General features: G+C 48.9%; 3 protein-coding genes across 3 annotated transcripts; 1 reads left to right on the top strand and 2 right to left on the bottom strand.

Moving 5' to 3' along the window:
- The first annotated feature begins 3322 nt into the window (after positions 1-3322).
- LOC121107941 (olfactory receptor 14J1-like) lies at positions 3323-4390 on the top strand. The gene has a single exon (XM_040654541.1). The coding sequence runs from the start codon at positions 3323-3325 to the stop codon at positions 4280-4282; it is 960 nt and encodes a 319-aa protein (XP_040510475.1). The 3' UTR covers positions 4283-4390.
- Positions 4391-11325: 6935 nt separating this feature from the next.
- On the bottom strand, positions 11326-11880 carry LOC112530888 (olfactory receptor 14C36-like; the record flags this gene model as incomplete). The annotated part of the gene is made up of 1 exon (XM_040654640.1): positions 11326-11880. A coding segment is annotated over one exon (555 nt), but the record flags the coding sequence as incomplete, so codon positions are not given.
- Positions 11881-17568: 5688 nt separating this feature from the next.
- LOC100859329 (olfactory receptor 14A16-like) lies at positions 17569-18510 on the bottom strand. The gene has a single exon (XM_040654639.1). It carries the CDS (start codon positions 18508-18510, stop codon positions 17569-17571), a length of 942 nt encoding a protein of 313 aa, XP_040510573.1.
- Positions 18511-25726: the final 7216 nt, after the last annotated feature.

Raw genomic sequence — 25726 nt, 5'->3', positions numbered from 1 at the left:
AATGCCCTGTGTTAACTTGCTCTGGACACATCTGCTGTTATCTCAATACTGGGAGCCCCATATTGGGCACCCAAATGACTGTGGAGTTTTAGCCCAGCCAGTGGCTCAGCACCTCACAGTGCTTTGTGCACTGCCCCCTTCCCAGTGCGTTGGGGACGAGAAATGGGAAAAAAAACAAAGTACAGTTCGTGGGTTGAAATAAACCTATTTCCTGATAGAGATCAAAGGAAAAGGGTAATATTTATGACTATATATACATGTATATGTGACAGTACATAGCAAGTGATGCACAAGCACTTGCTCACCACCCTCTAACCAATGCCCAGCTGGCCCCTGGGCAGCAGAAGAAAGAGAGATGAACTCCCACCACTTTCAGTACTCCTTCCGCTTGCTGTCAGATGGTACGGAATGTCCCTTTGTCCACTTTCAGTCAGCTGTCTTCATCCTGTTCCTTCCCAGCTCGTTGGGCCCTCCACTGACAGTGGCCTTGGCTCTGTACTACACTGCTTAGCAGCAGATATAAACATCGGAGTGTTATCTATGTTGTTTTTCTCCTAGAACCAAAACACTGCATCACACGAGACAGTGAAGAAAACAGTTCCATCCCAGCTGTAACTCAGACACACCCCTGTCCCCTTCCTCTTGCTCTTCCTGTTTAGGAAGCAGGGAACAGATGCTGCCAGTCTCCTCTTTAAGCCATTTCCATCAGTTCTCAGCTGGATCCTCTGCCACCCCCAGGCAGAGCTCAGTGCACTCTCACAGAGGGCAGCAGCCTGTCCTCAACTTCCTTGACCATTCATCAGAAAGAGTCTGCACCCCCCTTTGCTACAGCTCAGAGGTGGGAACCATGCCACCATGTCTCTGTGATCCAAACAAGACCCTGGGTCTACAAATGCACAGAGATTTTGGGATCACTAAGTTAATGTTTGTTGTCTTCTGTCTGGTGTAAAGACACTTCAGAAAGCATCCCATTCCAGAAGCATTATTTGATTAACCCTGGTTGGGCCATGCATCTACACCACGGTACTGGTGTTCAGAAGGTGGCACACAGGTACTATAGTCCCATTGTGGGGCTCACAGTTGTCCAGTGAGCATTGACAGTACCAGGGCATGGCTTTCCTGAAGGTCCAGAGCTGCATTTGCCATCTGGCTGAGGTGTGCTGGAGACCCCAGGGAACTGCCATGCAAAGGAGAACCCAGAACAAAGGAAGGTGTCATCAGTGAGAGAATGTAGGTGTGTCACAGCTTTGTAATGCCTTAAGCTCTGGAATACACAATAGATGGGGAATACAGAAAGATCTGCCTCTTCCTATGGTGAGCTCATCCATCTGATCAGCTGAATAACTCTGCATGCTCCATGGGGACACTCTCAGGTGCCCGTTACTCAGAGATGTGATGACATTCAGGATGGTCAAGAATAACTCCGTTCTGGCATCCAGCTGATGCTCAGGAAGGAGGTGTCTATCTCAGAGATCTGCCACCATATCTAACAGGCCCAGGCACACAGGAAGGATCACCACAGGCACCCTCATCTTCACTGAGCATGTGTGTGAGCAACTGAGTCAATGCTGAATAAAGAGCGGGGATTCAGATGAGGGCTCACACACAGGAACCTCACTCTATGCATCTGAACTCAACTAAGAGGACTCCGGGCTCCCATGGTCCTGTGTGGACCTCCCCAGGCACTTTGGTCACCTGTGAGTGCCTCTGGGTGAGCAATTGTTCCACACCCACTGAATAAAGACCAAGGACTCATAAGAGGGATTCATGTGTAGACAATTTACTGCACACATTGGAACCGAACAAAGAGGACTCCCATCTCCCATGGGTCCATGTGGTGCTAAATCCCATTTCAAGCCCAGGGTTTCCTTTTTTTAAGGGCCATGGGCAGAGGTTTCCAGATGATGCGTTTACACCTCTACTAAGCAAACATGCTCTGATAGGACCAACCTTGCTTCTGGAATCAGCCTCCATCCATTGGACATTTGGTGACTAACTGAACTGAATTCAAAGTGTGTTCTACAATGATGGATGAAAAGCTGGATATGAGGAAGCAGTGTGCGCTTGAAGCCCAGAAAGCCACCTGTATCCTGGGCTGCACCAACAGAGGGGTGGCAGCAGGGATAGGGAGGAGACTGTCCCCCCCTCTGCCCTGCCCTCATGAGGCCCACCTGGAGGACTGTCTTTGAGCCTGGGACCCCAGTACAGGAGGGGTGTGGAGCTGTGTGAGCAGGTCCAGAGGAGGGCTACAAAGATGAGCAAAAGGCTGGAGCACCTCTCCTATGGAGACAGGTTGAGGGAGTTGGATTTCATTAGGTTGGAGAAGAAAAGGCTCTGAGAGACCCCCTTGCAGCCTTCCAGAATATGACAGAGGGGGACTGACATTTTACGTGGTCTGATATTGACAGGACAAAGGCAAATGACATTATACTAAAATAGGGGAGATTTGGGTTAGAAGTTAGGAAGAACTTTTTACTCTGAAGGTGGAGAGACTCTCGATCAGGTTGCTCACAGAGGCTGTGGATGCTCCTTCTATGGAAGCATCCAAGGCCAGGTTGGATGGAATGCTGGGCAACCTGATGTGGTGGTTGGCAACCCTACCCATGGCAGGGGAGTAGCAAGAAGGTGATCTTTCAAGTCCCCTCCAACTTAAGCCTTTCCATGATTTTGTGAATCTGTGATTCAGTGATTACCCTGCTGCCCGGCAGAAGCAGTCAGCCATGGAGACCCATGGACATCTCCAGAGGGAAGGAAATCACCGCCTTTGTTGCTGAGCTGGGCCGGGCTCCTGGGACACAGGAAGCTCATACAAGAGGGCAGCGCTGCGGAGACACAGCTGTGCACAGCACAGCAGGGCTATAGGCATGATCTGCAGGTGACATGAAGATAGAAGAGAAAAGAGAAAGAGATTACAGGGTGTGTACATTGTGAGTAGGATGTGAGCTCACTGGAGGAGCACTGCTCACAGCGCTTGACAGGGTAAGTCTCTTGCAGTAGGCAATGAAGCTGTTTTTCCAGGAGGGATCACTGAATCAGGGATATCCCATAGCAGATCTGCCTGAAGGTACTTCATATTTTCTTACTCTGGAAAAAGACTTCTACTCCAGCTGAGGGCTTTGGTGCTTCATTGTCAGAGCACAGCCCTGAGGGCTGCGTGTCCCAGGACGGATGCAGGCTGTGCCGTTTGGGTGCAGCCGGGTGCCCACTTTCCAAAGTGAAGGAAAAAAATTTATAGCATGACGGGAGGAGTTTCTCTGAGAATAGTCTTGACTTGTCATTATCTTCTGCACTCTGAACAGGACTCCATGCCCAGGGACTGCAGATGCCCAACAGCAGCTCCATCAGCGAGTTCCTCCTCCTGGCGTTGGCAGACACGCGGCAGCTGCAGCTCCTGCACTTCTGGCTCTTGCTGGGCATCTACCTGGCTGCCCTCCTGGGCAACGGCCTCATCAGCACAGCCGTAGCCTGCGACCACCGCCTGCACACCCCCATGTACTTCTTCCTCCTCAACCTCGCCCTCCTCGACCTGGGCTGCATCTCCACCACTCTCCCCAAAGCCATGGCCAACGCCCTCTGGCACACCAGGGCCATCTCCTACGCAGGATGTGCTGCACAGGTCTTTTTCTTTCTCTTCTTCATCAGTGCGGAATACTCCCTTCTCACCATCATGTCCTATGACCACTACGTTGCCATCTGCAAGCCCCTGCACTACGGGACCCTTCTGGGCAGCAGAGCTTGTGCCACCATGGCAGCAGCTGCCTGGAGTACTGGAGTCCTTAATTCCCTGCTGCACACTGCCAATACGTTTTCCCTGCCTCTGTGCCAAAGCAATGCCATCAATCAGTTCTTCTGTGAAATCCCCCAGATCCTCAAGCTCTCCTGCTCAGAATCTTATCTCAGGGAAGTTGGGCTACTCCTTTTTAGTGTCTGTTTAGCCTGTGGGTGTTTTGTTTTCATTGTTGTGTCCTATGTGCAGATCTTCAGGGCCGTGCTGAGGATGCCCTCTGAGCAGGGACGGCACAAAGCCTTCTCCACGTGCCTCCCTCACCTGGCCGTGGTCTCCCTGTTTCTCAGCACTGGCTTTTTTGCCAATCTAAGGCCCCCCTCTCTTTCCTCCCCATCCTTGGATCTGATGATGGCTTTTCTGTACTCAATGGTTCCTCCAACACTGAATCCGCTCATCTACAGCATGAGGAACCAGGAGCTCAGGGATGCAGTGAGGAAAATGATGCCCTGGTCACATTTCAGCAGGGATAAACTTCTCATCTGTCTCTGCAAATGACTCACAGTCTGTCCCATAACAGCCCTGTATTGCGTTTTTTACTCTTAATAATTTTTCTTTATTTATGTTAATAGATACGTTTTAGTTTTCTATTCATATACATGTGCATGTCTGTAATTATCATTAGTGATCACGGTCTTAGACATGTTTGGCTTCCTACCACTTCTCCTGAGACATTACCCTGCTCTCTTTCTCCTGGAGCCTGTATGATCCTGGGTCAGTGCTGACTCCCACAGCCTCTGTGTTCCATCTTTGTATCTGCAGGCAAATGAGATGCCAGCAGGCACCGTGGAGATTATATAGGCTGGATTAGTGAGAGGCATCAGTTTATTAGCCGAAGGACTAATACATTACTTTAGTTTGTGCTTGTCCTAAAACCTTCTAGTCTAACTGCCTGTGGGGTGGTGGGGCTGGGCTGTCCTGCAGAGAGGAAAGCACACAAAGACACCGTTCAGCAAGGCTGGGACCCCAAAAGCACCCTGGAACTCAGCACCCAGCTGCACTGTGCTCACCTTGCCCGGCTCCCAGGTGTTCCCTATGCTGCTCTGTCACTGCCCCTCCTCAACAGGATGGGGGAGAAAACACAGTTAACGAATTCCTGGGCTGAGGCAAAAGGCACTTTATTCTTTCTTTGTGTAGTACCCACTGACAGTAAATTGTGTGTGTTAATGGCTGCGCATCAAATGCAGGTTTTTCTGCACACTTGGGAACAGCTACTGAATTCAGCGTCTCTTTCACCTTAGTATATTAATTGAAACTACACCTAACCCACAACACATTTGACTAATATTTTGTATATTTTAATAGATTTCCAACACAGAAATCTGCTCAGAGTCAGTTAAGATTTCACATCCCTCTTATTCCATATTTATTTTATTTCTGATTACTGTAATTGAAGTGATTCACTATCCTTGCATTTCATCTTTGTTGTCTCACCTCCTAACCTCCTTTCCTAATACTTAACAATAACATCCTAAATTACCCCTGTGTAGCAGTTAGTTATTTCTGTTCTTGCTGTCACACCCAGTCTGTTGTGTCACTGCAGCTCGGGTAATGATTCACTTCTGAATGCTTTGGTCATTGCTGAACTCCAGACCATTCCGACAGGAGCTCTCTGGATACCGAAGTGAAGACTGCTAAGTTACAGAAACACACTTATCTACCAGGTGCCAGCTGTAAGCAAAGAAACAATCTAATAAACAATCTATTTGTGTGTGCAGTAACAAGATGAATTTTTCCGTAACACAACCTTAGTCCTGAGATTTACTGGATTTTGTTTAGCTCAACATTTTCAATATCTAAATGGGAAATCAGTATTTTCCCAAAGCTTCATTAAATTTTGTGTCACAGACCAGTACAAAAATCTACCTGGACTTCTGAAAGGCCTTTGGCATGGTCCCCCATCACATCCTTATCTCTGTGGAGAGATGTGTGAGATGGATTTGAAGGGCGGACACTTCATTTGATGCAGCCCAGGCTGTGGTTGTTTTTCTGGGCTGCAACTGCACACTGCTGATTTGTGTTGAGTTTTTCGTCAACTAACACCCTCAGTGTTTCTCCTCTGGACTGCTCTAAATGCATTCTCCACTCTGCTTGCATTTCTGCTTGGGATTGCTCTGACCCATGGAATATCTTTGCACATGGCCTTCTTGATCTTGACGAGGTTCTCACAGACCCACCTCTGTATCTTGTCACTGTCCGTCTGGGTGTCATCCCTTCTCTTTATTGTGTTGACCACATCACAGAAATTGGTGTCACCCACAAACGTGCTGGAGGTGCACTCAACAGTGCTGTCCAAGTCAGCAACAAAGAGATTAAATAGCACCAGTACCAGCTGCAGACCCCTGAAAAATACCACTGTATCCACACAGCCACTGAGCTGTTGACCACAACTCGGGCTGTGACCATCCATCCAATTCCACATACAGTGAGTGGTCCATCCATCCATTCATGCCTCATCCCTCTCTCTTCAGAGAGAAGGGTCTCATACAGGGCCGTATCAAATGTCTTCCACCAGTCCCAGTAGATGGAAAGTGCCATCATCTCACAATCTACCCTCCAGGCAGTGTACCAACCCATCAGCTTCTCTTGGCCTGCCAGCACATCACACAGATGAAATCTCACCATGACCTTTCAAGTCACAAGCCTGATGCTGACCTTTCAAGTAGACATGTCCAAGTTATGTGTCCATCATATGCTAATGGTCAAGGGATGTGAAAACAAGAACCCAAGGCCTCTTCCTGAATGCAGGCAATCAGCTTCTCAGGCAGAAGGGATCTCTCAGTCAGCCTGCCCAGCTGGTGCCTTCTGCTGGCTTACCAGAGACATGGGAATGACCATGAGCTGCATTCCTAAATGCACAGAGCTCGGCCCTGAATTCAAGGCTGTCCTATTGGCTACTACAGAAAGAATGATTTCCAAGGCTCTTTGTCAGCCATGTTCCTGCTGCAGGTCTGTCACCTCCAGAGAGAGAAGTAATCTCTCAAACAGCATCTCAGACACATGCTTGCTACACGGTGCTGAGTTCTGCTTGCACAAGTGACCTCTCCTCAACATATCTATCCCTGCCTCGTGGCCCATTGCTCAGCACTAGGGCAGCTCTGGGGGGCCCTGCCGGCTGCCGCTTCCCATTCCACCCCAAGGAGCCGTGCTGTGTGTGCTGAGGCCATGTGGGAAGTGATTGGAGCATGGTGGGGAAGCGGTCCGGGGCTGAGGTCTAGGACTCGGGCCTGCAGCCTCCCCTCACTATGCAGAAGGGTTCTTCTCCCAAGGTCCCATTTCGGGACCGGCAGTGCAGTGATCTCTTTGGCTTGACGGGAAGGTGATGGGACCGGGCGCTCTCGAGGAGGGCTGATGAGTGCTGAACTGAGGGACGGAACTGATGTGATGAAATTAAACTCTGTAACCACAGAGTAGTTATAACACAGGTGGGCTTAATCAGCACTGCACACATGCTGGATGCCGAGGGGATAATGTCTCCTAACCTGCGTACCGGAAAGGAAGAAAGACACATACTTAAAGAGCAAGCTGCAAACATACACGTTAGATGTCCAAGAAAAGGCTGGTTTATTACTATGAGTCCCTAAAATTATTGACATTCCCCCTCCTCTCCTCTCCGTCCAGCCCAAGTCTTTTACACATGCTCTTTTACACATGCATATCTCTCGGTGGTCTTTCTGATGAAGGTAATCATGTTATTTTCTTGGGCTTGGGTCAGGATGGAGGACACTTGGCTGGCTCTGGTTGGTCGTCTCATTGTTCAGAACTCCATTCAATAACCCACTGCTTCTTTGTTAATTTGTGTGTTTACGGTCCGAGCCTGCTACCTTGCATGCCAGAGATAGGATACTGTAGAACAAGTGAAGGCAATGACAGAGCCTGTATTTGAGAAACAGGCACTGGAGGAAAAGATATCAGAAAGGAATTGACTCGCCCCTCCTGGTAACAGTGTGGAGAGAGGGACAAGCTGAAGAATGTGACCCTCCCCTGTTTGTAACATCACGTCGCTGGAGAGCAGGGCAGGGGCAAAAGGGGGACCCGCACAGAGACAGACTGCACAGGAAGTATTGCAGAGGCAGAAGGAGTGGCTCCAAACCATCCCCCCTGCTCCAGGCACCCACACACCCATGTAGCCCACCCATTGGTTCAGGCTGTGACCCTGGAATTCCACTACAGATAGATAACAATGTTATTTGGAAAAATGGGAAACCCGCTGTCTGCGCTAATTGTCTGTAGAAGAACATCTGTTATCGGCAGCGAGAACCTGGCTTAGCAAGGTCAAGTAAACCTGAAATAAAGGGTGAGTAAATGCTGTAGAAAAGTGTGAATAAACTCAGAGTAAAGTGTGAGTAAACCCAGAGAAAAGTGTGAATAAACTCAGAGTAAAGTCTGAGCACACCTGGTGCAGTGTGTGACTAAACCAAGAGTGAACTGTGTGTGTAGACCTGAAGTGAAGTGTGAGTAAGACCCAGACTAAGCTGTGAGTACACCCTTAGAAGAGTATGAGTAAAGTCTGTTGAAGTGTGCATAAACCCAAAGCAAGGTGAGAGTAAACTCAGACTAAAGTGTGAGTAAAACCCAGAGAAAGGTATAAGTACACCCGGTGTAGAGTATGTCTAAATGTGGCAAAGTGTGTGTAGATCGGGAGTAAAGTGTGGGGAGACTTGGAGTTAAGTGTGGGAAGACACGGACTGTGATAAAATGTGGACTCAAGTGTGTGTAAATCTGGACAAAAGTGTGGTGTAAAGTGTGAGTAAACCCTTAGTAAAGAGAGAGTAAACCTGGAGTAAAGTGTGAGTAAAAACCCAGAATAAATTGTGAGTAAGCTGGAAGTAAAGAGTGAATAAACCTGTAGTAAACGGTGAGTAAAAGCCAGAGAAAAGTTTGTATAATACCAATGCAACATGTGAGTAAATCCTAAGTAGAGAGTGAGTAAATGCAGGAGAAAAGAGTAAACTCGGAGTAATCTGTGAAAAAACCCACAGTAATCGCTGAGTAAACCTGAAGAAAAGCATGAGTAATCTAGAAGTAAAGTGGTAGTAAACATTGAGTAAAGTGGTAATAAACGTGGAATACAGTCTGTGTAAAATACACAGTAAAGTGTGAGTACACCCAAAGTATAGTAGTGACCAAACCCAGAGTAACGTGTGTGCAAACCCAGTATAAAGTGTTAGCAAAACCAGGAGAAACGTAAGAGTAAACCTAGAGTAATGTGTGAGTAAAACATGAGTAAAGTGTGAGTAAAACATGGAGTAATTGTCAAGTAAAATGCTGAGTAATGTATGGGCACCCACAGAATAAACTGTGTAAAACTGGAGTCAAGTCTGAGTGAACCTGGAGTCAAGTGTGAGTAAGAACCTAAATAAGCAGTAGGAAAAAAAAAAAAAACAAAAAAAAAACAAGAGTAAAATGTGAGTGAACCCAGAGAAAAGAAAGAGTAAACCCAGAGTAAAGTGTGAAGAAACCAAAAATAATGTTTGAGTAAAATTGGAAATAAAGTTTGGGTAAACCTGGAGTAAAATGTGAGTAAAGCTGGAGTAGAGGGAGAGTAAAACACTAAGTAGACCTAGAGTAAAGTGTGAGTAAACACTCTGCAAAGTATAAGTAAACCTGAAGTAAAGTGTGAGTAAACCCGGAGGGAAGTGTGAGTAAACATAAAGTGTGAGTAAACCTTCTAGAACGTGTGAGTAAATCTTCAGTGAAGCATGAGTAAAACCCAGAGTAAGGTGTGAGTACATCTCAAATAGAGTGTGATTACACCCAGCACAATTTGTGCATAAAACCCATAGAAAAGTCAAAGTAAAGCATGCGTAAAGTGTGAGTAAACCCAGAGTAAAGTGTGAGTAAAACCTGAAAGAAGTTGTGAGTACACCTGGAACAGCGTGTGGGTACACCCGGTGAGCAGTGTGTGTAATACCTGGAAAAAGCTAAGAAGAAAGCTTGAGTAATGCATGAATGAACCCAAAGTGTGAGTTTGAGTAACCCAGAGAAAAGAGTGAGAAAAATACAGAGAAAAGTGTGACTAATCACGGAAGTGTGTGTAAACCTGTAGTAAAGTGTGAGTAATTCCGGAGTAAAGTGCGAATAAAACATGAAGCAAGGTGAGAGTACACCTGGAGTATGGAGTGAGTAAAACCAAGAGAAAAATAAGAGTAAACATGGAGTAAACCTGGAATAAACTTGAATCAAGGTCCGAGTAAACCTGGAATAAAGTGTGAGTACATCCTGAAGTAAGGTGTGAATAAACCCGGTGTAAAGTGTCATGAAGTAAAGGGTGAGTAAAACCATGTGAGAGGTAGATGGTGTTTTTGCAGTGGAAATTTCCAATCACAAAGAAAGCTGCTGAACAGAGCAAGGTTGAGACTGGGGCGTTTGGACCTGGGTAGAATTGGCACAGGCAATACTAGGTAAGGTAATTCTATAGGGCAGGAGAGAGTCCAGTACAGGACAGAACTAGCGGACAGACTGTTGATAATATTGTCCTCCTAGCGCCATACAAAGTACAGAACACACCTAAAAACAAAGGGTTGGTAACAGACACTGTATGGAAATGTCAGGTAGCAACAGCGTTGGAAGGTTGTGAGCCTGAGACACTCTACCAATGAGTCCCAGGAGAGGCTTTACCTGCGTCGGACCCAGGGTATACAATGGGATGGATTTCACTGACTAGTTGTGCAATTTCTCCCTTGTCAGTAGGGGGTGTGCGCCCATTACTGCACTAATGAATAAACTTTTCTTCACAGAAATCTTGGCCTGATTAGAAACTGTTGATCTTGAGCGTGTTTCTCACATAGATGTACAGGTGTGCCATCCAGGGCTGTGAGTGAGCAGGCAATACACGAATCCATCAAAAACAAGTTTGCAGTAAGGGCTTCTTACAGCACAATGGGAACACAGTGAACAGAGCAAGGCCATCTCATTTTTCACAGGACTCTCCTCCGCCATGTCTACAGCCTTCAGTCTGTTGACATGGCAATGCTCTGCCAAGGCTTTGAGACAATTCCAGGCACACCTCAGGAAAAGTGTTTCTCCATGGTCTGCTACGTAACGCAGGACCTGAGGGCTGACACAACTGCAAGGAGAAAGGAGAACAGCGTGGTGCTGCAAAGAGAGCAGCACTGAAAAGACCCTGTCCTGCTGCTGCCCATGGCCGTGGCTCCAGGGAAGCAGCAGCAGCACAACCGAAAGGCAGCAGAGAGGGAGCGGCCACCGGGCAGTGAGGGGCAGCCCCACAGACAGCAGGGCTGCAGCTCCGTGTGGCAGTTGGGCTCTTGGTTCCTGCACCCCTCCTGTGTGCAGGGCTGCTCTCTGGGATCCAGAGGAGGTGGGAGCTGAGATCAATGATATTCTGATGATTTCTTTATTGATTCAAAGAGCCGGGTTAGTTTTGTCCATTAGGATTGCCAGACAGAAGACAAAGGTAGAAAACAAAGAAGAAATGTGATGAACAGTATTGCTTAATTGGAATTAAAACTACCATAGGAACAACAAAGAGGGAGTGAGGGCAAAAAAGATGAAATAAAGGCAGTCCGAGCTTTTCCATTTTAGTGGTGCCGAAGCAATGTATCTCCAAAGAGTGTCCTGAGAGCTTGCTTGATCTCGTGGTTCCTCATGCTGTAGATGATGGGGTTCATGACTGGAGGCACCACCGTGTATAACACTGCCACCACCAGGTCCAGGAATGGGGAGGAAAGTGATGGGGGCTTCAGATTGGCAAATGTGGCAGTGCTGACAAAGAGGGAGACCACAGCCAGGTGAGGGAGGCATGTGGAGAAGGCTTTGTGCCGTCCCTGATCAGAGGGCATCCTCAGCACAGCCCTGAAAACATGCACATAGGAGAAAAGAATGAAAGCAAAACACCCAGATGCTAAAGATATACTAAATACAAGAAGTGAAATTTCCTTGAGGTAGAACTGTGAGCAGGAGAGCTTGAGGATCTGGGGGATTTCACAGAAGAACTGATCCACAGCATTGCCATGGCACAGAGGCAGGGAAAATGTATTGGCAGTGTGCAGCACGGAATTAAGGACCCCAGTGCCCCAGGCAGCTGCTGCCATGGTGGCACAAGCTCTGCTGCCCAGCAGGGTCCCGTAGTGCAGGGGCTTGCAGATGGCAACGTAGCGGTCATAAGACATGATGGTGAGAAGATAATATTCTGTTGAAAACAAAAATGAAAAGAAAAAGACCTGTGTGGCACATCCTGCGTAGGAGATGGCCCTGGTGTGCCAGAGGGCATTGGCCATGGCTTTGGGGAGAGTGGTGGAGATGCAGCCCAGGTCGAGGAGGGCGAGGTTGAGGAGGAAGAAGTACATGGGGGTGTGCAGGCGGTGGTCGCAGGCTACGGCTGTGCTGATGAGGCCGTTGCCCAGGAGGGCAGCCAGGTAGATGCCCAGCAAGAGCCAGAAGTGCAGGAGCTGCAGCTGCCGCGTGTCTGCCAACGCCAGGAGGAGGAACTCACTGATGGAGCTGCTGTTGGGCATCTGTGGTTCCTGGGCATGGAGTCCTGTTCAGGGTGCAGGAGATAATGACAAGACAAGAACATTCTCAGTGATACTCATCCCACCATTCTATAAAGTCTTTCTTTCTTTAAGCACAGTGTTCATTTTGCTCCATCACTTCAGTTTAACTTCACGAGGTTCATGATTCTATAAGAAGTAGAAGCTGAAGGAGCTTTAGCCTTCCTCTCATTTCCTAATCATATCCCAGACTCCTGGATATTTTCCTCATAGGAGCTGTTTCCATGTCTCATGTCTTTACCATGTCTGCACTCAGGGCGCCCATCCCTACCTCTGTGCACTTAAATTTCTCTTAGGGAATGCTGCCTGTTTGCAGGGTAGTTCCATGTTCATGTGTGCAGAAAAACAAAAGGACGAATAACTCAGCTGGTGCTGTCCTTTGGGAGAGGAGAGGCTGAGAGCACATGAGGAGATTGCTCATATAACAGCAGATTGAGGGAGGTGCAATTCAGGAGTCTCAGAGCTGTGATCATACTTGACAGCTCCCTTCAGATTTCTGCCTCCAACTCCTTCCCCTTCCTTAAGAACAGTAAATAGAAAATCCCTGCCTTGTCTCTCCCCTTGCAAAGTGCTCTTGGAAACATTGTAGGGTTCAGTGTAGCTGTGAGTCCCCTGCCCCAGGCAGCAGCTGTGGCAGCAAAAGGCCCCTGCCCTGCCCTGCCGGGGGGCTCCTTCCCCCCACACATCTCCCCGCAGCGCCCTGGGCAGCTCCCCGGGCAGGCTGAGTGCTGAGCCTGGCAGGCGGCAGAGTCCCTGCCCCGGCACACAGCCCCTGGGGCACAGCAGGGATCTGTGCACCTGCTCTGCACCACAGGAATGGGTACCTGCATGTGGACTGGGTCTTTTTCCGTGAAAAAGAAACACAGAATGTTTGCAGCCTGATCTGCAATGAGATGTCCCAAAGTCAGTGATACCTTCAGGAAAATGAGCTGCATTGCCTGCAGCAAGAAACTTACCTTCTTAAAAGATGAAAGCAATGCTCCTCCGGTGAGCTCACAGCCTGCTCACACTGTACACATCCTGTAATCTCTCCGTCCTTTTTGTTATATCCTCATGTCACCTGCACATCATGTCCCTTGCCCTTTTGTGCTGTACAGAGGAGCTGCTCCTGGGCATAGCTCTATAGTGCTGCCCACTTGTATGAGCTCCCTGTGTCCCAGTAGCCCAGCCCAGCTCAGCAGTAGAGGATGTCATTTTCATCCTTCCCACTCATCTCCCCTGAGATGTCCCTGGGTCTCCATGGCCAACAGCTCCTGAAAGACAACAGCATTGTGACTGTACTTGGAAATCTGCTGCATTAACCACCAAATGTCCAGTGGACAGTGATAAATTACAGACATACAGTTATTCCTACCAGAGAATGTTTGCTGTAACCAAAAGTGCACACAGAGAAGGACAAGGAGGGGTGGACTTCCCCTGGGCAGGGCAGTGATCCAGCTGAGGCAGTGCAGGCATTTCATCCCTAAATGAAAAGCCTGCAGCTGAAATAGGATTCAGCTCCCCACGGACCCACAGGAGCTGGGATTCCTCTGGTTCAGTTCTGGTGTGCACAAGGAGTTGCCTGCATGTGAGCTCCTGCTCTGCGTCCTTGGTTTTTCTGCGGGATCAGTCGCTCACACACAGACCCTGGGTGATGACCAAGGTGCCTCAGGCAGCTTCAACTGATGAAACCTCTGTTTTCTATTGGCTCACATGTAAATGGTGTCAGAAGCAGCCAAGTATCATGCCAGTTCTCTGGGCTGTCCAGCACACTCATGTGCAGCAACAAATGCAACACCTGGCCTTCAGGAAAGCCATGGCCCAGTTGCAGGCCTGAGCTCTTGTTTGGACCACAGGGACATGGTTAAATGGCTTCCACAACTGGACGGTCGCACAAGGGGAATACAGAGTCTTTACAGAGGATGTGATTTTTTTCTGCCCCACTCACGTTCCCTGAGAATTTCCTGGGTCTCCATGGCCAACAGCTCCTGAAAGACAACAGCATCATGATTGCATTTTGTCTTGGATCTGCAAATGATGCCTAGATTGTTGGAATAGCACGACCCTCTTGCCATGGCTTGCTGCATGCACCACTCCCACTTGGCATCACGTTGTAATGCACAGCTGTTGTAGGCTGTGAGGATGTCCAGTATGAACAGGTAGTCAACCATCATGCAACATTCAAGTTCAGAAGTTTCATATCCAAGTCAGAGGCACCATTGCCTCACTGGAAGAGTTTGACTCTGGAGATGTCATGTTTGATGCTAACTCACATGCAGAGGACCAATTAATGACTCCAAGCATCTCAGCAACAATATGGAGGAAGTGTTCTGAATAGCTATAACCAGTGAGAATGCTGTCTTCTGAACACCAGAACCATGGTGTGGATGCAAGATCGAGCCAGGTTAAACCCAATGATGCTTCTGATTTGGGGTGCTTCCTGAAGCATCTTTACCTAATGTATTCATCCAAAGGAATAAACAAGACAGAGCAGATTACCTTGAGTGTGAGCACGTGGCATGTGCAGGACAGCCAGGGGATCAGGCCCAGCCAACATGCATTCATGAATGACGGGTCCTGCTTGACCTCCCTGCTCCTACTATGACCAGGTGACCTGCCTGGTGCACAAGGGAAAAGCTGTGGATGTGATCTACCTAGACTTTGTCAAAGCCTTTGATTCTGTCTCCCACAGCACTCGCCTGGAGAAGCTGGCAGCCCATGGCTTGGACAGGTGTTCTCTTTTCTGGGTAAAGAACTGGCTGGATGGCCAGGCCCAGGGGGTGGTGGTGAATGGAGTTAGATCCTGCTGGTGGCCAGTCACGAGTGGTGTTCCTCAGGGATAAGCGCTGGGACCTGCCCTGTTTAATATCCTTACTGATCCAATGGCTGATGACAGCGGGATGAGCTTTAGCAAGACAAAGTGCTGAGTCCTACACTTTGGTCATGATAACCCGTGCATTGCTAGAGGCCTGGGGCAGTGTGGCTGGCCAGCTGCAAGGAGGAAAAGGAGCTGGGTATGTTAGCGAAGCGCAATTGGTTCCAGATGAAACATGCAAAATTTCATCCAAGCTTAAGAAAATATTTCTTTACTGTATGCTGCTGATAAGCAGAAGTGGCTGCCCAGAGGGTTACCTTCCCTGTAGGTATTCAAAACACTTGTTGTGCCACTCTTGGAAATGCAATTCTGCAGCCCTGTGCACAGGTGGAGGCCTGTGGTGAATGGTGTTCCCAGAGGTTCATCTTGGGACTGGTGATCTTTATCATCTTTATGAGTGAAATAGACAGTGGGATGGAGTGTACCCTCAACAAGTCTGATGATGACACCAAGCTGAGGGGTGCAACTGATACAACAGAAGGAACAGATGTCATCCAGAGGGACCCGAAGAAACTTGAAAAGTGGGCGAATGTGAACCTGATGAGATTCAACAAGCCCAAATGCAAGGTGTTGAACATGGGTTGGGGCAATCCCAGATATGTGCACAGGCTGGGAAAATAACTCACTGAGAGCATCTCTGCGGAGCAGGATTTGGGGGCCCTGATGGACAAAACGCTGGACATAAGAAAGCAGTGTGTGCTTGCAGCCCCAAAGACCAACAGCATCCTGTGCTGCAACCAAGGGGGCTGGCCAGCACGGTGAGGGAGTTGTTTGTCCCACCTGCTCCGACCCCATCACACCCCATATGGATTACTGCATCGAGGCCTGGGGCTCCCAACACAAGAAGGATGTGGAGCTGTTGGAGTCCATCTGAGAGGAGATCCACCAAGATGATCAGAAGGACGGAGAGCTTCTCCTATGAAGACAGGCTGAGGCAGCTGTGCTTGTTCAGCTAGGAGAAGAGAGGACTCTGGGGAAACCCCACTGCGGCCTTCCAGTATTTAAAAAGAGCTCATAGGCAGGAAGGAAATCAACTTTCTGCACAGTATGAATATGGTAGGACAAGGGGGAACAGTTTCTACTAAAAGAGGAAACATTTAGATTACATATTAGGAGAAAATTCTTTGCTCAGAGGGTGGTAAAGCACTGGAACAAGTTGCCCAGAGATGCTGGACAACAAGGAGGTACTCAAGGCCAGGCTGGATCTGGCCCTGGACAACCTGATCTAGTGGGTGGCAACTTGACCATGGCAGGGCAGTTAGAAGGGATATGTTAGGTTCCTTCCAACCTAACACATTCCATGACTTAATGATTCTATGATAAGTGTCACCAAGAATGGAGCTCTAGGTCCAGCAGTTGGTCACTTACAGATCAGCCTGGGACTCTCAGTCTGTGTCCTCCAATCTGTGGAGAACCTCCGGAAACAAAACAGGAGGGAGCAACTCCTTGGCTGCATGGCTGACACCAGCTTTGGAAGCAACCTCCAGGATTCTGTCTCTGCCCTGAGCAGCTGTGGGGGATGGAGAGGTCAGTTTGACCTCTTTGACTGCTGACTTGATGATAATGAGGCTCTGGGAAAAAGAAAGAAGGGCTGAGTAACAGGACGTTTTGCATTTAAGCGTGAGATAAGGTCGCTGCTGTTATGAAGATTTGTTATGAAACTTGCTTGAATTCTAGCCCATGGATTCTTAGTAGAAATGTACTGAATACATGTGTTAGACTATAAAAAGCTTGCTTGGGAGAATAAAGGAGAATCTTTCGCACGAGAAACCTGTGTTGTGTTGCTAGCCTACAACAAGCAGCCCCTTGTGTTATGGTGGTGGTAGCAGGGAGACAAACTCTGACACATTGGTGCACATTCCCTGTTCCTGCCTGCTACCGCACTGCCACTGGATGCCTCTGGATGCCACTGTACAGACAACAGGACTGCTGTCAATTCATATGAGACCCAAGGGCTACCAGGAGTGTAGAGGTACAGTAGGAAGGCATGGAAGCGGAAAGAGAGCAGCACTCAAAAGACCACACCTTGCCCTTGCCCATTGCCACGGCCCCAGGAATGCAGCAACCGTGACCCAAAGGCGGTGAGGAGCAGAAGCCCACTGAGTAGTGAGGTGCAGCCTGCAAGGAAACTTGGGCTGCTGCTCCATTTGGCAGCTGGGCTCTTGGCCCCTGAAACCCTCCTGCATAAGGGGGTTTCTCTTCCAGCTCTGGAGGAGAAGGGAAGAAAAGTGAGCTGAGAGAAATGAATTTCTGCTGTCCTCTTCATTGTTCTTATGCACATGGTAAGCGCAGTTCTGTAGGTACATGAGATGACTGGGTCAAAATAAATAATTAACGAGAAGGTTTAGAATAACTCTATTTAAAACAAAATGCAAGTTTTAGGGAATAACAAACACAACATTTAACAAAATACTGTTTTAATATTTTCTGATATGGCTGGGGATTTCCCATAGTTTCCTCAGGGCATCCCTGAGCTCCTGGTTCCTCATGCTGTAGATGAGAGGATTCACTGTGGGAGGTACCACCGAGTACAGAACTGCCACCACCAGGTCCAGGGAAGGGGAGGAGATGGAGCGGGGCTTCAGGTAGGCAAACATGCCAGTGCTCACAAAGAGGGAGACCACAGACATGTGGGGGAGGCACGTGGAGAAGGCTTTGTGCCGTCCCTGCTCAGAGGGCATCCTCAGCACAGCCCTGAAGATCTGCACATAGGAGAAAAGAATGAAAACAAAACACCCAAAAATAAAAGAAAGGCTAAAATCAATAATCCCAGCTTCGCTGAGGTAGTCTGATTCTGAGCAGGAGAGCTTGAGGATCTGGGGGATTTCACAGAAGAACTGATCCACAGCATTGCCTTGGCAGAGTGGGATAGAAAATGTATTGGCAGTGTGCATCAAGGAATAGAGAACGCCAGTGCCCCAGGCAGCTGCTGCCATGGTGGCACAAGCTCTGCTGTTCATCAAGGTCCCATAGTGCAGGGGCTTGCAGATGGCAACGTAGCGGTCATAGGACATGATGGTGAGAAGGAAAGTCTCTGCAGAAAGTAAGAATAATAAAAAGAAGACCTGTGCAGCACATCCTGTGTAGGAGATGGCCCTGGTGTGCCAGAGGGCATTGGCCATGGCTTTGGGGAGAGTGGTGGAGATGCAGCCCAGGTCGAGGAGGGCGAGGTTGAGGAGGAAGAAGTACATGGGGGTGTGCAGGCGGTGGTCGCAGGCTACGGCTGTGCTGATGAGGCCGTTGCCCAGGAGGGCAGCCAGGTAGATGCCCAGCAAGAGCCAGAAGTGCAGGAGCTGCAGCTGCTGCGTGTCTGCCAACGCCAGGAGGAGGAACTCGCTGATGGAGCTGCTGTTGGGCATCCGTGGTTCCTGGCATGGAGTCCTGTTCAGGGTGCACAACATAATGACAAGACAAGGCCATTCTCAGAGTGACACCTCCTGCTATGCTATAAAACCTTTTATTTCTTTAAGGACAGTGTTCATTAGCTCAATTACTTGGAAATTTAATTTCATGAAGCTCAGCAATCCATAAGCAGAAGAAGCTTATGGAGCTTTTGCCTTCCTAATCATTTTCTAATCTTATCCCATCTTCCTGGCTATTTTGTTTCCATGTATCTCATGTTTACCCCAACTGCTCTTAGAGACCACAACCCAACGTTTGTGCACTTGAATTTGTTAGAGAAATCTGCCTGTTTGCAGGATAAGGGCATTATTCATATCAGCAGAAAACGGCAATCATTTCAACTGCTTCTGTCCTTCGAGAATGGAGTGGCTGAAAGCAAATTCTCTGTCACTGTATACACAACAAGTGACAGAGTGAAGTAAAATTCAGGAGTCTCAGAGGTGTGTTCAAAGTTGACAGCCTCTTTTCAGATTTCAGCCTCCAATCCTTTTTCCTTCCCTAAGAATAAGAAAAGGAAAATCCCTGCCTTGTCTCTCCTCTTGCAAAGTGCTCTTGGAAACACTCGGGGGTGCAGCGTAGCTGTGATCCCCCTGCCCCAGGCAGCAGCTGTGGCAGCAGAAGGCCCCTGCCCTGCCCTGCCGGGGGGCTCCTTCCCCCCACACGTCTCCCTGCAGCGCCCTGGGCAGCTCCCCGGGCAGGCTGAGCGCTGAGCCTGGCAGGCGGCAGAGTCCCTGCCCCGGCACACAGCCCCTGGGGCACAGCAGGGACCCTGCTCTGCACCACAGCCCTGGCATCTGGCTGCACCCCCAGCTGCACAGCCTGCAGCCGTCCTGGGACACGCAGCCCTCAGGGCTGTGCTCTGATGCTGCAGCATGGAAGCCCCCATCTGGAGCAGGTCTTTTTCCACAATAAAGAAACACCAAGCGTCTGTAGCCTGATCTGCTAAGGGATGTCCCAAGTTTAGAGAGCTCTCTAGGAAAATCAGATTCATTGCCTGCAGCAAGCAACTTACCTAGTCAAGGTCAATGAGTGGTGAGCCTCGAGTGAGCTCACAGCTTGGTCACTCTCCACAAAGCCTGTAAACTCTCACCCTTCTCTCCACCCCATAACCTTCAGATCATGTCCCCAGCCCTGCTGTGCTTTGCAGAAGAGCTGCTCCTGGGCACAGCTGTCTCTCTGCAGCACTGCCCACTTGTAGGAGCTCTCTGTGTCCCAGGAGCCCAGCCCAGATCAGCAGCAGAGGAGGTGATTTCCTTCTCCCCACAACTCTCCCTGGAGATATCCATGGCCCTCCTGAGCTGACAGCTCCTGCAAGGCAGCAGGGTCATCACTGCAGAACGCACTTCAATGTCAGATCCATTAATCAACACGTCCACAGGATTCCAAAAGCATGGATGTTCCAACTAAAAGAAATTTGACCACAATGAAAGCAAATGCCCAATCAGGAAACCTCTGCTCATGACCAGTATGAAAAAAGTCACACAGATAAGGACAGGGAGGGGTTGACTCCTCCTGTTCTGGGCAGTGATAGCGCTGAGGTAGTGCAGGCATAACATTACAGAATCATTCAATGATTAGGCTAATGTTTGTGGGGCTTTCAAAATGCACCTGGTTTCAAGTCCCAACCATGAGCAGGCTGCCAACCACTGGATCAGGCTGCCCAGGATCCCATCCATTCTGACCTTGAATGCCTCCACTGATGTGGCACACAAAACTTCTTTGGGCAACGTGTTTCTTAAAGGCTGAACTAAATCTCCCCTCTGTACGTTAAAGCCATTTCCCTTTGTCCTATTACTGTCACACAATCTCATCCCAACCCTAAGGTTAAGACATGTCATCTGCTGTTGGAAACCCCGGGACTGAAATGGGATCAGTTCCCCAGAGGTCCATGGGAGCCATATGTCCTCTTAGCTGAGTTCAGATGTACACAAAGTTCAGATGTCTGTGTGTGAACCTCTCATCTGAATGGTTGATCTTCATTCAACAGGGACTGCATTGCTCACACAGACACACTCAGGGGTGTCCGAGGTGCCTGGGGAGATCCTAGTTGTGTGCTGTTGCTTATAAAGTGTGGTGGAAAATCTCTGAGATAGACACCTCCTTCCTGAGCATCAGCTGAGGGCCAGAAGGGAGGAATTCTTGGCCATCCTAAATGCCACCACAGCCCTGTGCTTAGGGCACCCAGTGTGCCTTTTGCACCTGTCCCCATGGAGCATGTCGTGTTATTCTACTGACCAAATGGATGAGCTCACAACAGAAGAGCCACATCTTCCTCTCTGCCCCATCTGTGGCATACTCTGGAGTTCAAGGCATTACCAAATGCATTACCAAATCTTTGGCACGTCTACATTCTTTCACTGATGACACCTTATTTTGCTCTGGGCTCTCATTTGAATGGCATCAGAAGAAGCCTAGGGTCATGCCAGTTCCCATTTCAGAGGAATCTCGCAGACGTTGTTCCAGTTTGAAAGAAGAGGAAGAAAGATGAAATCAGCAGTTACGGATGTGACATTCACACTCCAGTTCTTGGTAAAATTATGGAGAAAATGTTACTGGGAATCACTGAAAAACACCTGAAGGTCAATTCTGTCATTGGTCACAGCCAACACGAGTTTAATGAAGGGAAGGTCCTATTTAACTTGATGTCCTTTCAGTAAGAAGTCACCCATCTAATTGACAAAAGGAAGCCAAATGATGTTACGTATTAGGATTTCATTAGAAATTTAAATACTGTTCCTCACAGTTTCCTTCAGGATAAAATTTCCTGCAAAACCATTAGACATAAACATAATGTGATGGGTGAGCATGTGGCCAATGAGACGGGCCCAAAGGATTACAGTACGCGTGTTCCATCAGGCAGGGGGATGGTCACTAGCAGGGTTCCCCAGGGCTCCATTTAGGGCCACTTCTCCTTAAAGTTTTCATCAGTGACTTGCAAGTAGGACCAGAGGATGTTCTGAGCAAGTTTGCTGACAATGCTAACTTAGGTGGAGCTGTTGCTTCCACTGAGGGTTCAGAGGACTAGCATAGAAATGTGGACAAGAAAGAGATCTAGACAACATCCAACCACATGATGTATGACAAGAACAAGTGCCAGATTCTGCACCTGGGGAGGGTCAACTCTGAACATACGCAGAGACTGGGAATGGGACGCTGTCTTGCTATCAGGGATTTGGGGGTCCCGGTCAACATCAAATTGAACGTGAGTCAGCAGTGTGCTCAGGCAGCCAGGGAGGCCAACTGTCCCATTGAGTGCAATGAACACGGCATTGCCAGCTGGGTGAGGGAAGGGATTGTCCCTCTCTGCTCTGCACTGCTGCAGCCTCACCTGGAGCACTGGGTGCACTTCTGGGCATCACACAACATAAAGGACATAAAACTATGGGAGTGTGTCCAAAGGAGAGCACTGGACGAGGACCCCAAGGAAAGGAGTTACAGCACCAAGATTGCAGGAGTTCAAGAAGCATTCAGACAACACTCTCGATGATATGGTCAGCTATTTGGGTGGTTGCATGGAGCCAGAAGTTGGACTTGATAATCCTTGCGTGTCCTTTCCAGCACAGGATATTCTAGGATTCTATGATAGTGGGTGCAAGCATGATGATGTTGGAGTCACTATGCTGTCGCAGTGGATGCGAGCTTACTGACACCTGAGTCATTGTGTTGTCTCGGTGGTGTAGTGAGCAGTGATGTCAGAATTACAGAGTTGTGGCAGTGGGTCAGCATTACAGTGATGTCAGAGTCATTGTGCTGTTAAGGGGAGAAAAGCTCAGTGAGTACAGCACCACTGCATTATATCACAGCTGATATGAGCACAGTGGTGTTGCAGTCAGTCAGGAGCTCTGCATGTGTGTGAGCATCAAACATGGCATCCCCAGAACCAAACACTCCCAGTGAGGAAATGGAGCGTCCAGCTAGGCCTCAGAGATCTGAAGTTCCAAGTTTATTGTCACTGACTATTTGTTCAGACTGGGCCCTTCTCACATCCACAGCCTGGGATGAGACACACTGCCCACATGGGACTTGGGCCTCATGGCATCCTTGCACCCCATGCAGAGCCCGGGATCTGCTGTCCCCTTGTCTTTCATTTGACCCCACACAGACCTGCATCCCACTGCCCCTGAAAAGGGCCCTGAGCCAGCATGAGGGACAGGATCTCCCTGCCAAGGGTCTGGGGATCAGGGCTTGGCCTTTCTGCTTCATAAGACAAAGGAGGCTTTTCTCGGCATCACAGCCACCATCCCAGAGCCTTTGCCTGCCTGTAACCATGGCTGCCAATTATCTGCTCTAACAAGTCCCTGGGGAAGATTCCTTGTTAGTAGCCCTCAGTGGAGCCCATTAATATTCCAAGAAACTTCTCTGTTCCTTCTGACTTGGTCTTCTTGAGCCCTTCATGCCATCTTCTCTCTTCAGTGGTCGTTGATGGACTCAGCAGCAGCAAATGCCACCTGAGGCCCATTAGAGCCTAAGGAGCCCTCCTGTGCCTTGTGCCTTCCTGTCATCTTCTTCAGCTGTTCAGAACTTGTACAGCTAACTGGTGAGGTATCTGGAGAAAGCTTAAAGAGGACGAGACTGATGGGCATTTAAGAAGTCTATTTATTCGTTCATTTATTGATAGTTGTGTATAAACAAGAATTTAAAGCAGCACTTTGAAGTTGATACTGATCCAGGATGTCCCTGAATGAACTTTGCTCTGTCACTGTTGTGGACAAATATCCTCCTCAACTTCCCCACCCCATTTTTACTCCCATTGGCCCCATGGGACTGGCATCACTTTTCCTCACATCACTCTTCTCCTCTGGAGTCACCCGCTCACTGTTAAACCTCCTTTGCACCAACTCCCACTGGCTTTCCTCAGAGAACCAGCTGCATGTGGGCAATGAAAGAGTTCCTTTTTTTTTTGCCAACAAACAGAAAGAAACATGATGTAATTGAATGAATTGAATGCAACTGCATGCCTTGTCCAAGCTGCATCTACTGAGGTTTGTCTTTCACAAGGAATATTTGTACAAGAAATGAGTTAGACAGAGATAGGACGGGATAGATATAATCACAGTAAAGGAGTGGACAAGAGAGTCCATCAGACTTTGGAGAGATGGAGCAGGTTCCAATAATCTCTCTGAAGGTCACAGATCAGGCAGAGAGTTGGGAGGTATCTGAGTGAACAAAGAGCAAGGGATGGGGAAATGTGGAGAGCAGTGGGAAGAGCGTGTGTCCAGATGGCCTGCTGAAAACATGCCCTTCTGCATGGCCATTGATTTAGGAGCGCTGGAGACACCTGGAGGATGAGGGACATGAAATACACAGCAGGGTAGAGCAGCAGTGGGCACTGGATATTAGACACAGGGCATTGTCACTGGCACCACTGTCTGTGTCTCTGTACCTGAAGGCATCTGTGTCCTGCTATCATCGTTCTGGAAAATGTAGTCCTTTTCAGAAAAAAAAAAATAAAAAATAAAAAGATACAAAATCCTCAAAGAAAATAATAGATACAAAATCTACCTCTATCCCCTCTCTGGCCTTCAGCTGTTGCTCAGGAGGGAGGTGTCTATCTCAGGGATTTCCCACACAGCTTACAAGGACCAGCACACATCCAGGAGCACCCCAGGCACCTTGGTCACCACCCAGGGTCTGTGTGTGAGCAACTGACTCCCCGCTGAAGGACCAAGGACTCAGAGCAGGAGCTCATATGCAGGCACCTCCTTCTGCACACCTGAACTGAACCAGAGGAACCCCAGCTCCTGTGGGCCCGTGGGGAGCTCAAGCTCATTTCAGCCCCAGGGTTTCCATATAGGGATGATATGTCTACACTGCCTCAGCTGGATTACTGCCATGCCCAGGGGAAGTCCACCCCTCCCTGTCCTTCTCTGTGTGCCCTTTTTGTTACAGCAAACACTTGCTGGTAGGACTAACCATGTGTCTGGAATTGGTCACTGTCATTTGGTGGTTAATGCAGCAGATTTCAAAGTACAGTCAAAATGAGCCCCAGGGACATCTCAGGGGAGATGAGTGGGAAGGATAAAAATGACATCCTCTGCTGCTGAGCTGGACCAGACTTCTGGGACACAGGGAGCTCCTACAAGTGGGCAGTGCTGCAGAGAGACAGCTGTGCACAGGAGCAGCTCTACTGCACAGCTCAGCAGGGCTGGGGGAAAGATCTGCAGGTGGCACGAGGATAGAAGAGAAAGGAGTGTGAGCAGGCTGTGAGCACACTGGAGGAGGAATATTGCTCTCAGCTCTTCACAAGGTAAATCTCTGGCTACAGGCAGTGCAGCCACTTTTCCTGGAGGGATCACTAAGTTTGAAAACAACCCAGAGCAGATCAGGCTGAAGACACAACATGTTTCCTTACTGTGGAGAAAAACATGCTCCAGATGAGGTCTTCCATGCTGTAGTGTCAGAGCACAGCCCTGAGGGCTGCGTGTCCCAGGACGGCTGCAGGCTGTGCAGCCGGGGGTGCAGCCGGGTGCCAAGGGCTGTGGTGCAGAGCAGGGTCCCTGCTGTGCCCCAGTGGCTGTGTGCCGGGGCAGGGACTCTGCCGCCTGCCAGGCTCAGCACTCAGCCTGCCCGGGGAGCTGCCCAGGGCGCTGCGGGGAGACGTGTGGGGGGAAGGAGCCCCCCGGCAGGGCAGGGCAGGGGCCTTCTGCTGCCACAGCTGCTTGCCTGGGGCAGGGGCTCACAGCTACACTGCACCACAAGGTGTTTCCAAGAGCACTTTGCAAGAGGAGGAAAAAGGCTGAGATTTTCCCTTTCCTATTCTGAGGGAAGGGAAATGGACTGGAGGCATAAATCTAAATCGGCTGTCAACTTTGAAACATATCTCAGAACCTACTGAATTGTACTTTAATCAATCACTTCTTTTGTATACAGTCACAAAGAATGTGCTTTCAGCCTCTCATTTCTCGAAGAATGGAACCAGTTGAAATGATTGCTGTTTTCTGCAGACATGAATAAACACTTATCCTACAAACAGGCAGCATTATCCAACAGAAATTGAAGGACACAGAGGTTGGCACTGTGGGCTCTAAGAGCAGTTGGGGTAAAGAGATGAGACATGAAAGCAGATGAAAATATCCAGGGAGATGGGATAAGATTAGGAAATGAAAGGAAGGCAAAAGCTCCATAAGGTTCTTCTGCTTCTGGAATGCGGAACTTCATGAAAATAAATTCAAG

This window comes from Gallus gallus, chromosome 33, assembly GCF_016699485.2.
Source record: "Gallus gallus isolate bGalGal1 chromosome 33, bGalGal1.mat.broiler.GRCg7b, whole genome shotgun sequence".
In the NCBI taxonomy this organism is placed as follows: Eukaryota; Metazoa; Chordata; class Aves; order Galliformes; family Phasianidae; genus Gallus; species Gallus gallus.
This window is presented reverse-complemented; position numbering and strand designations above follow the sequence as displayed.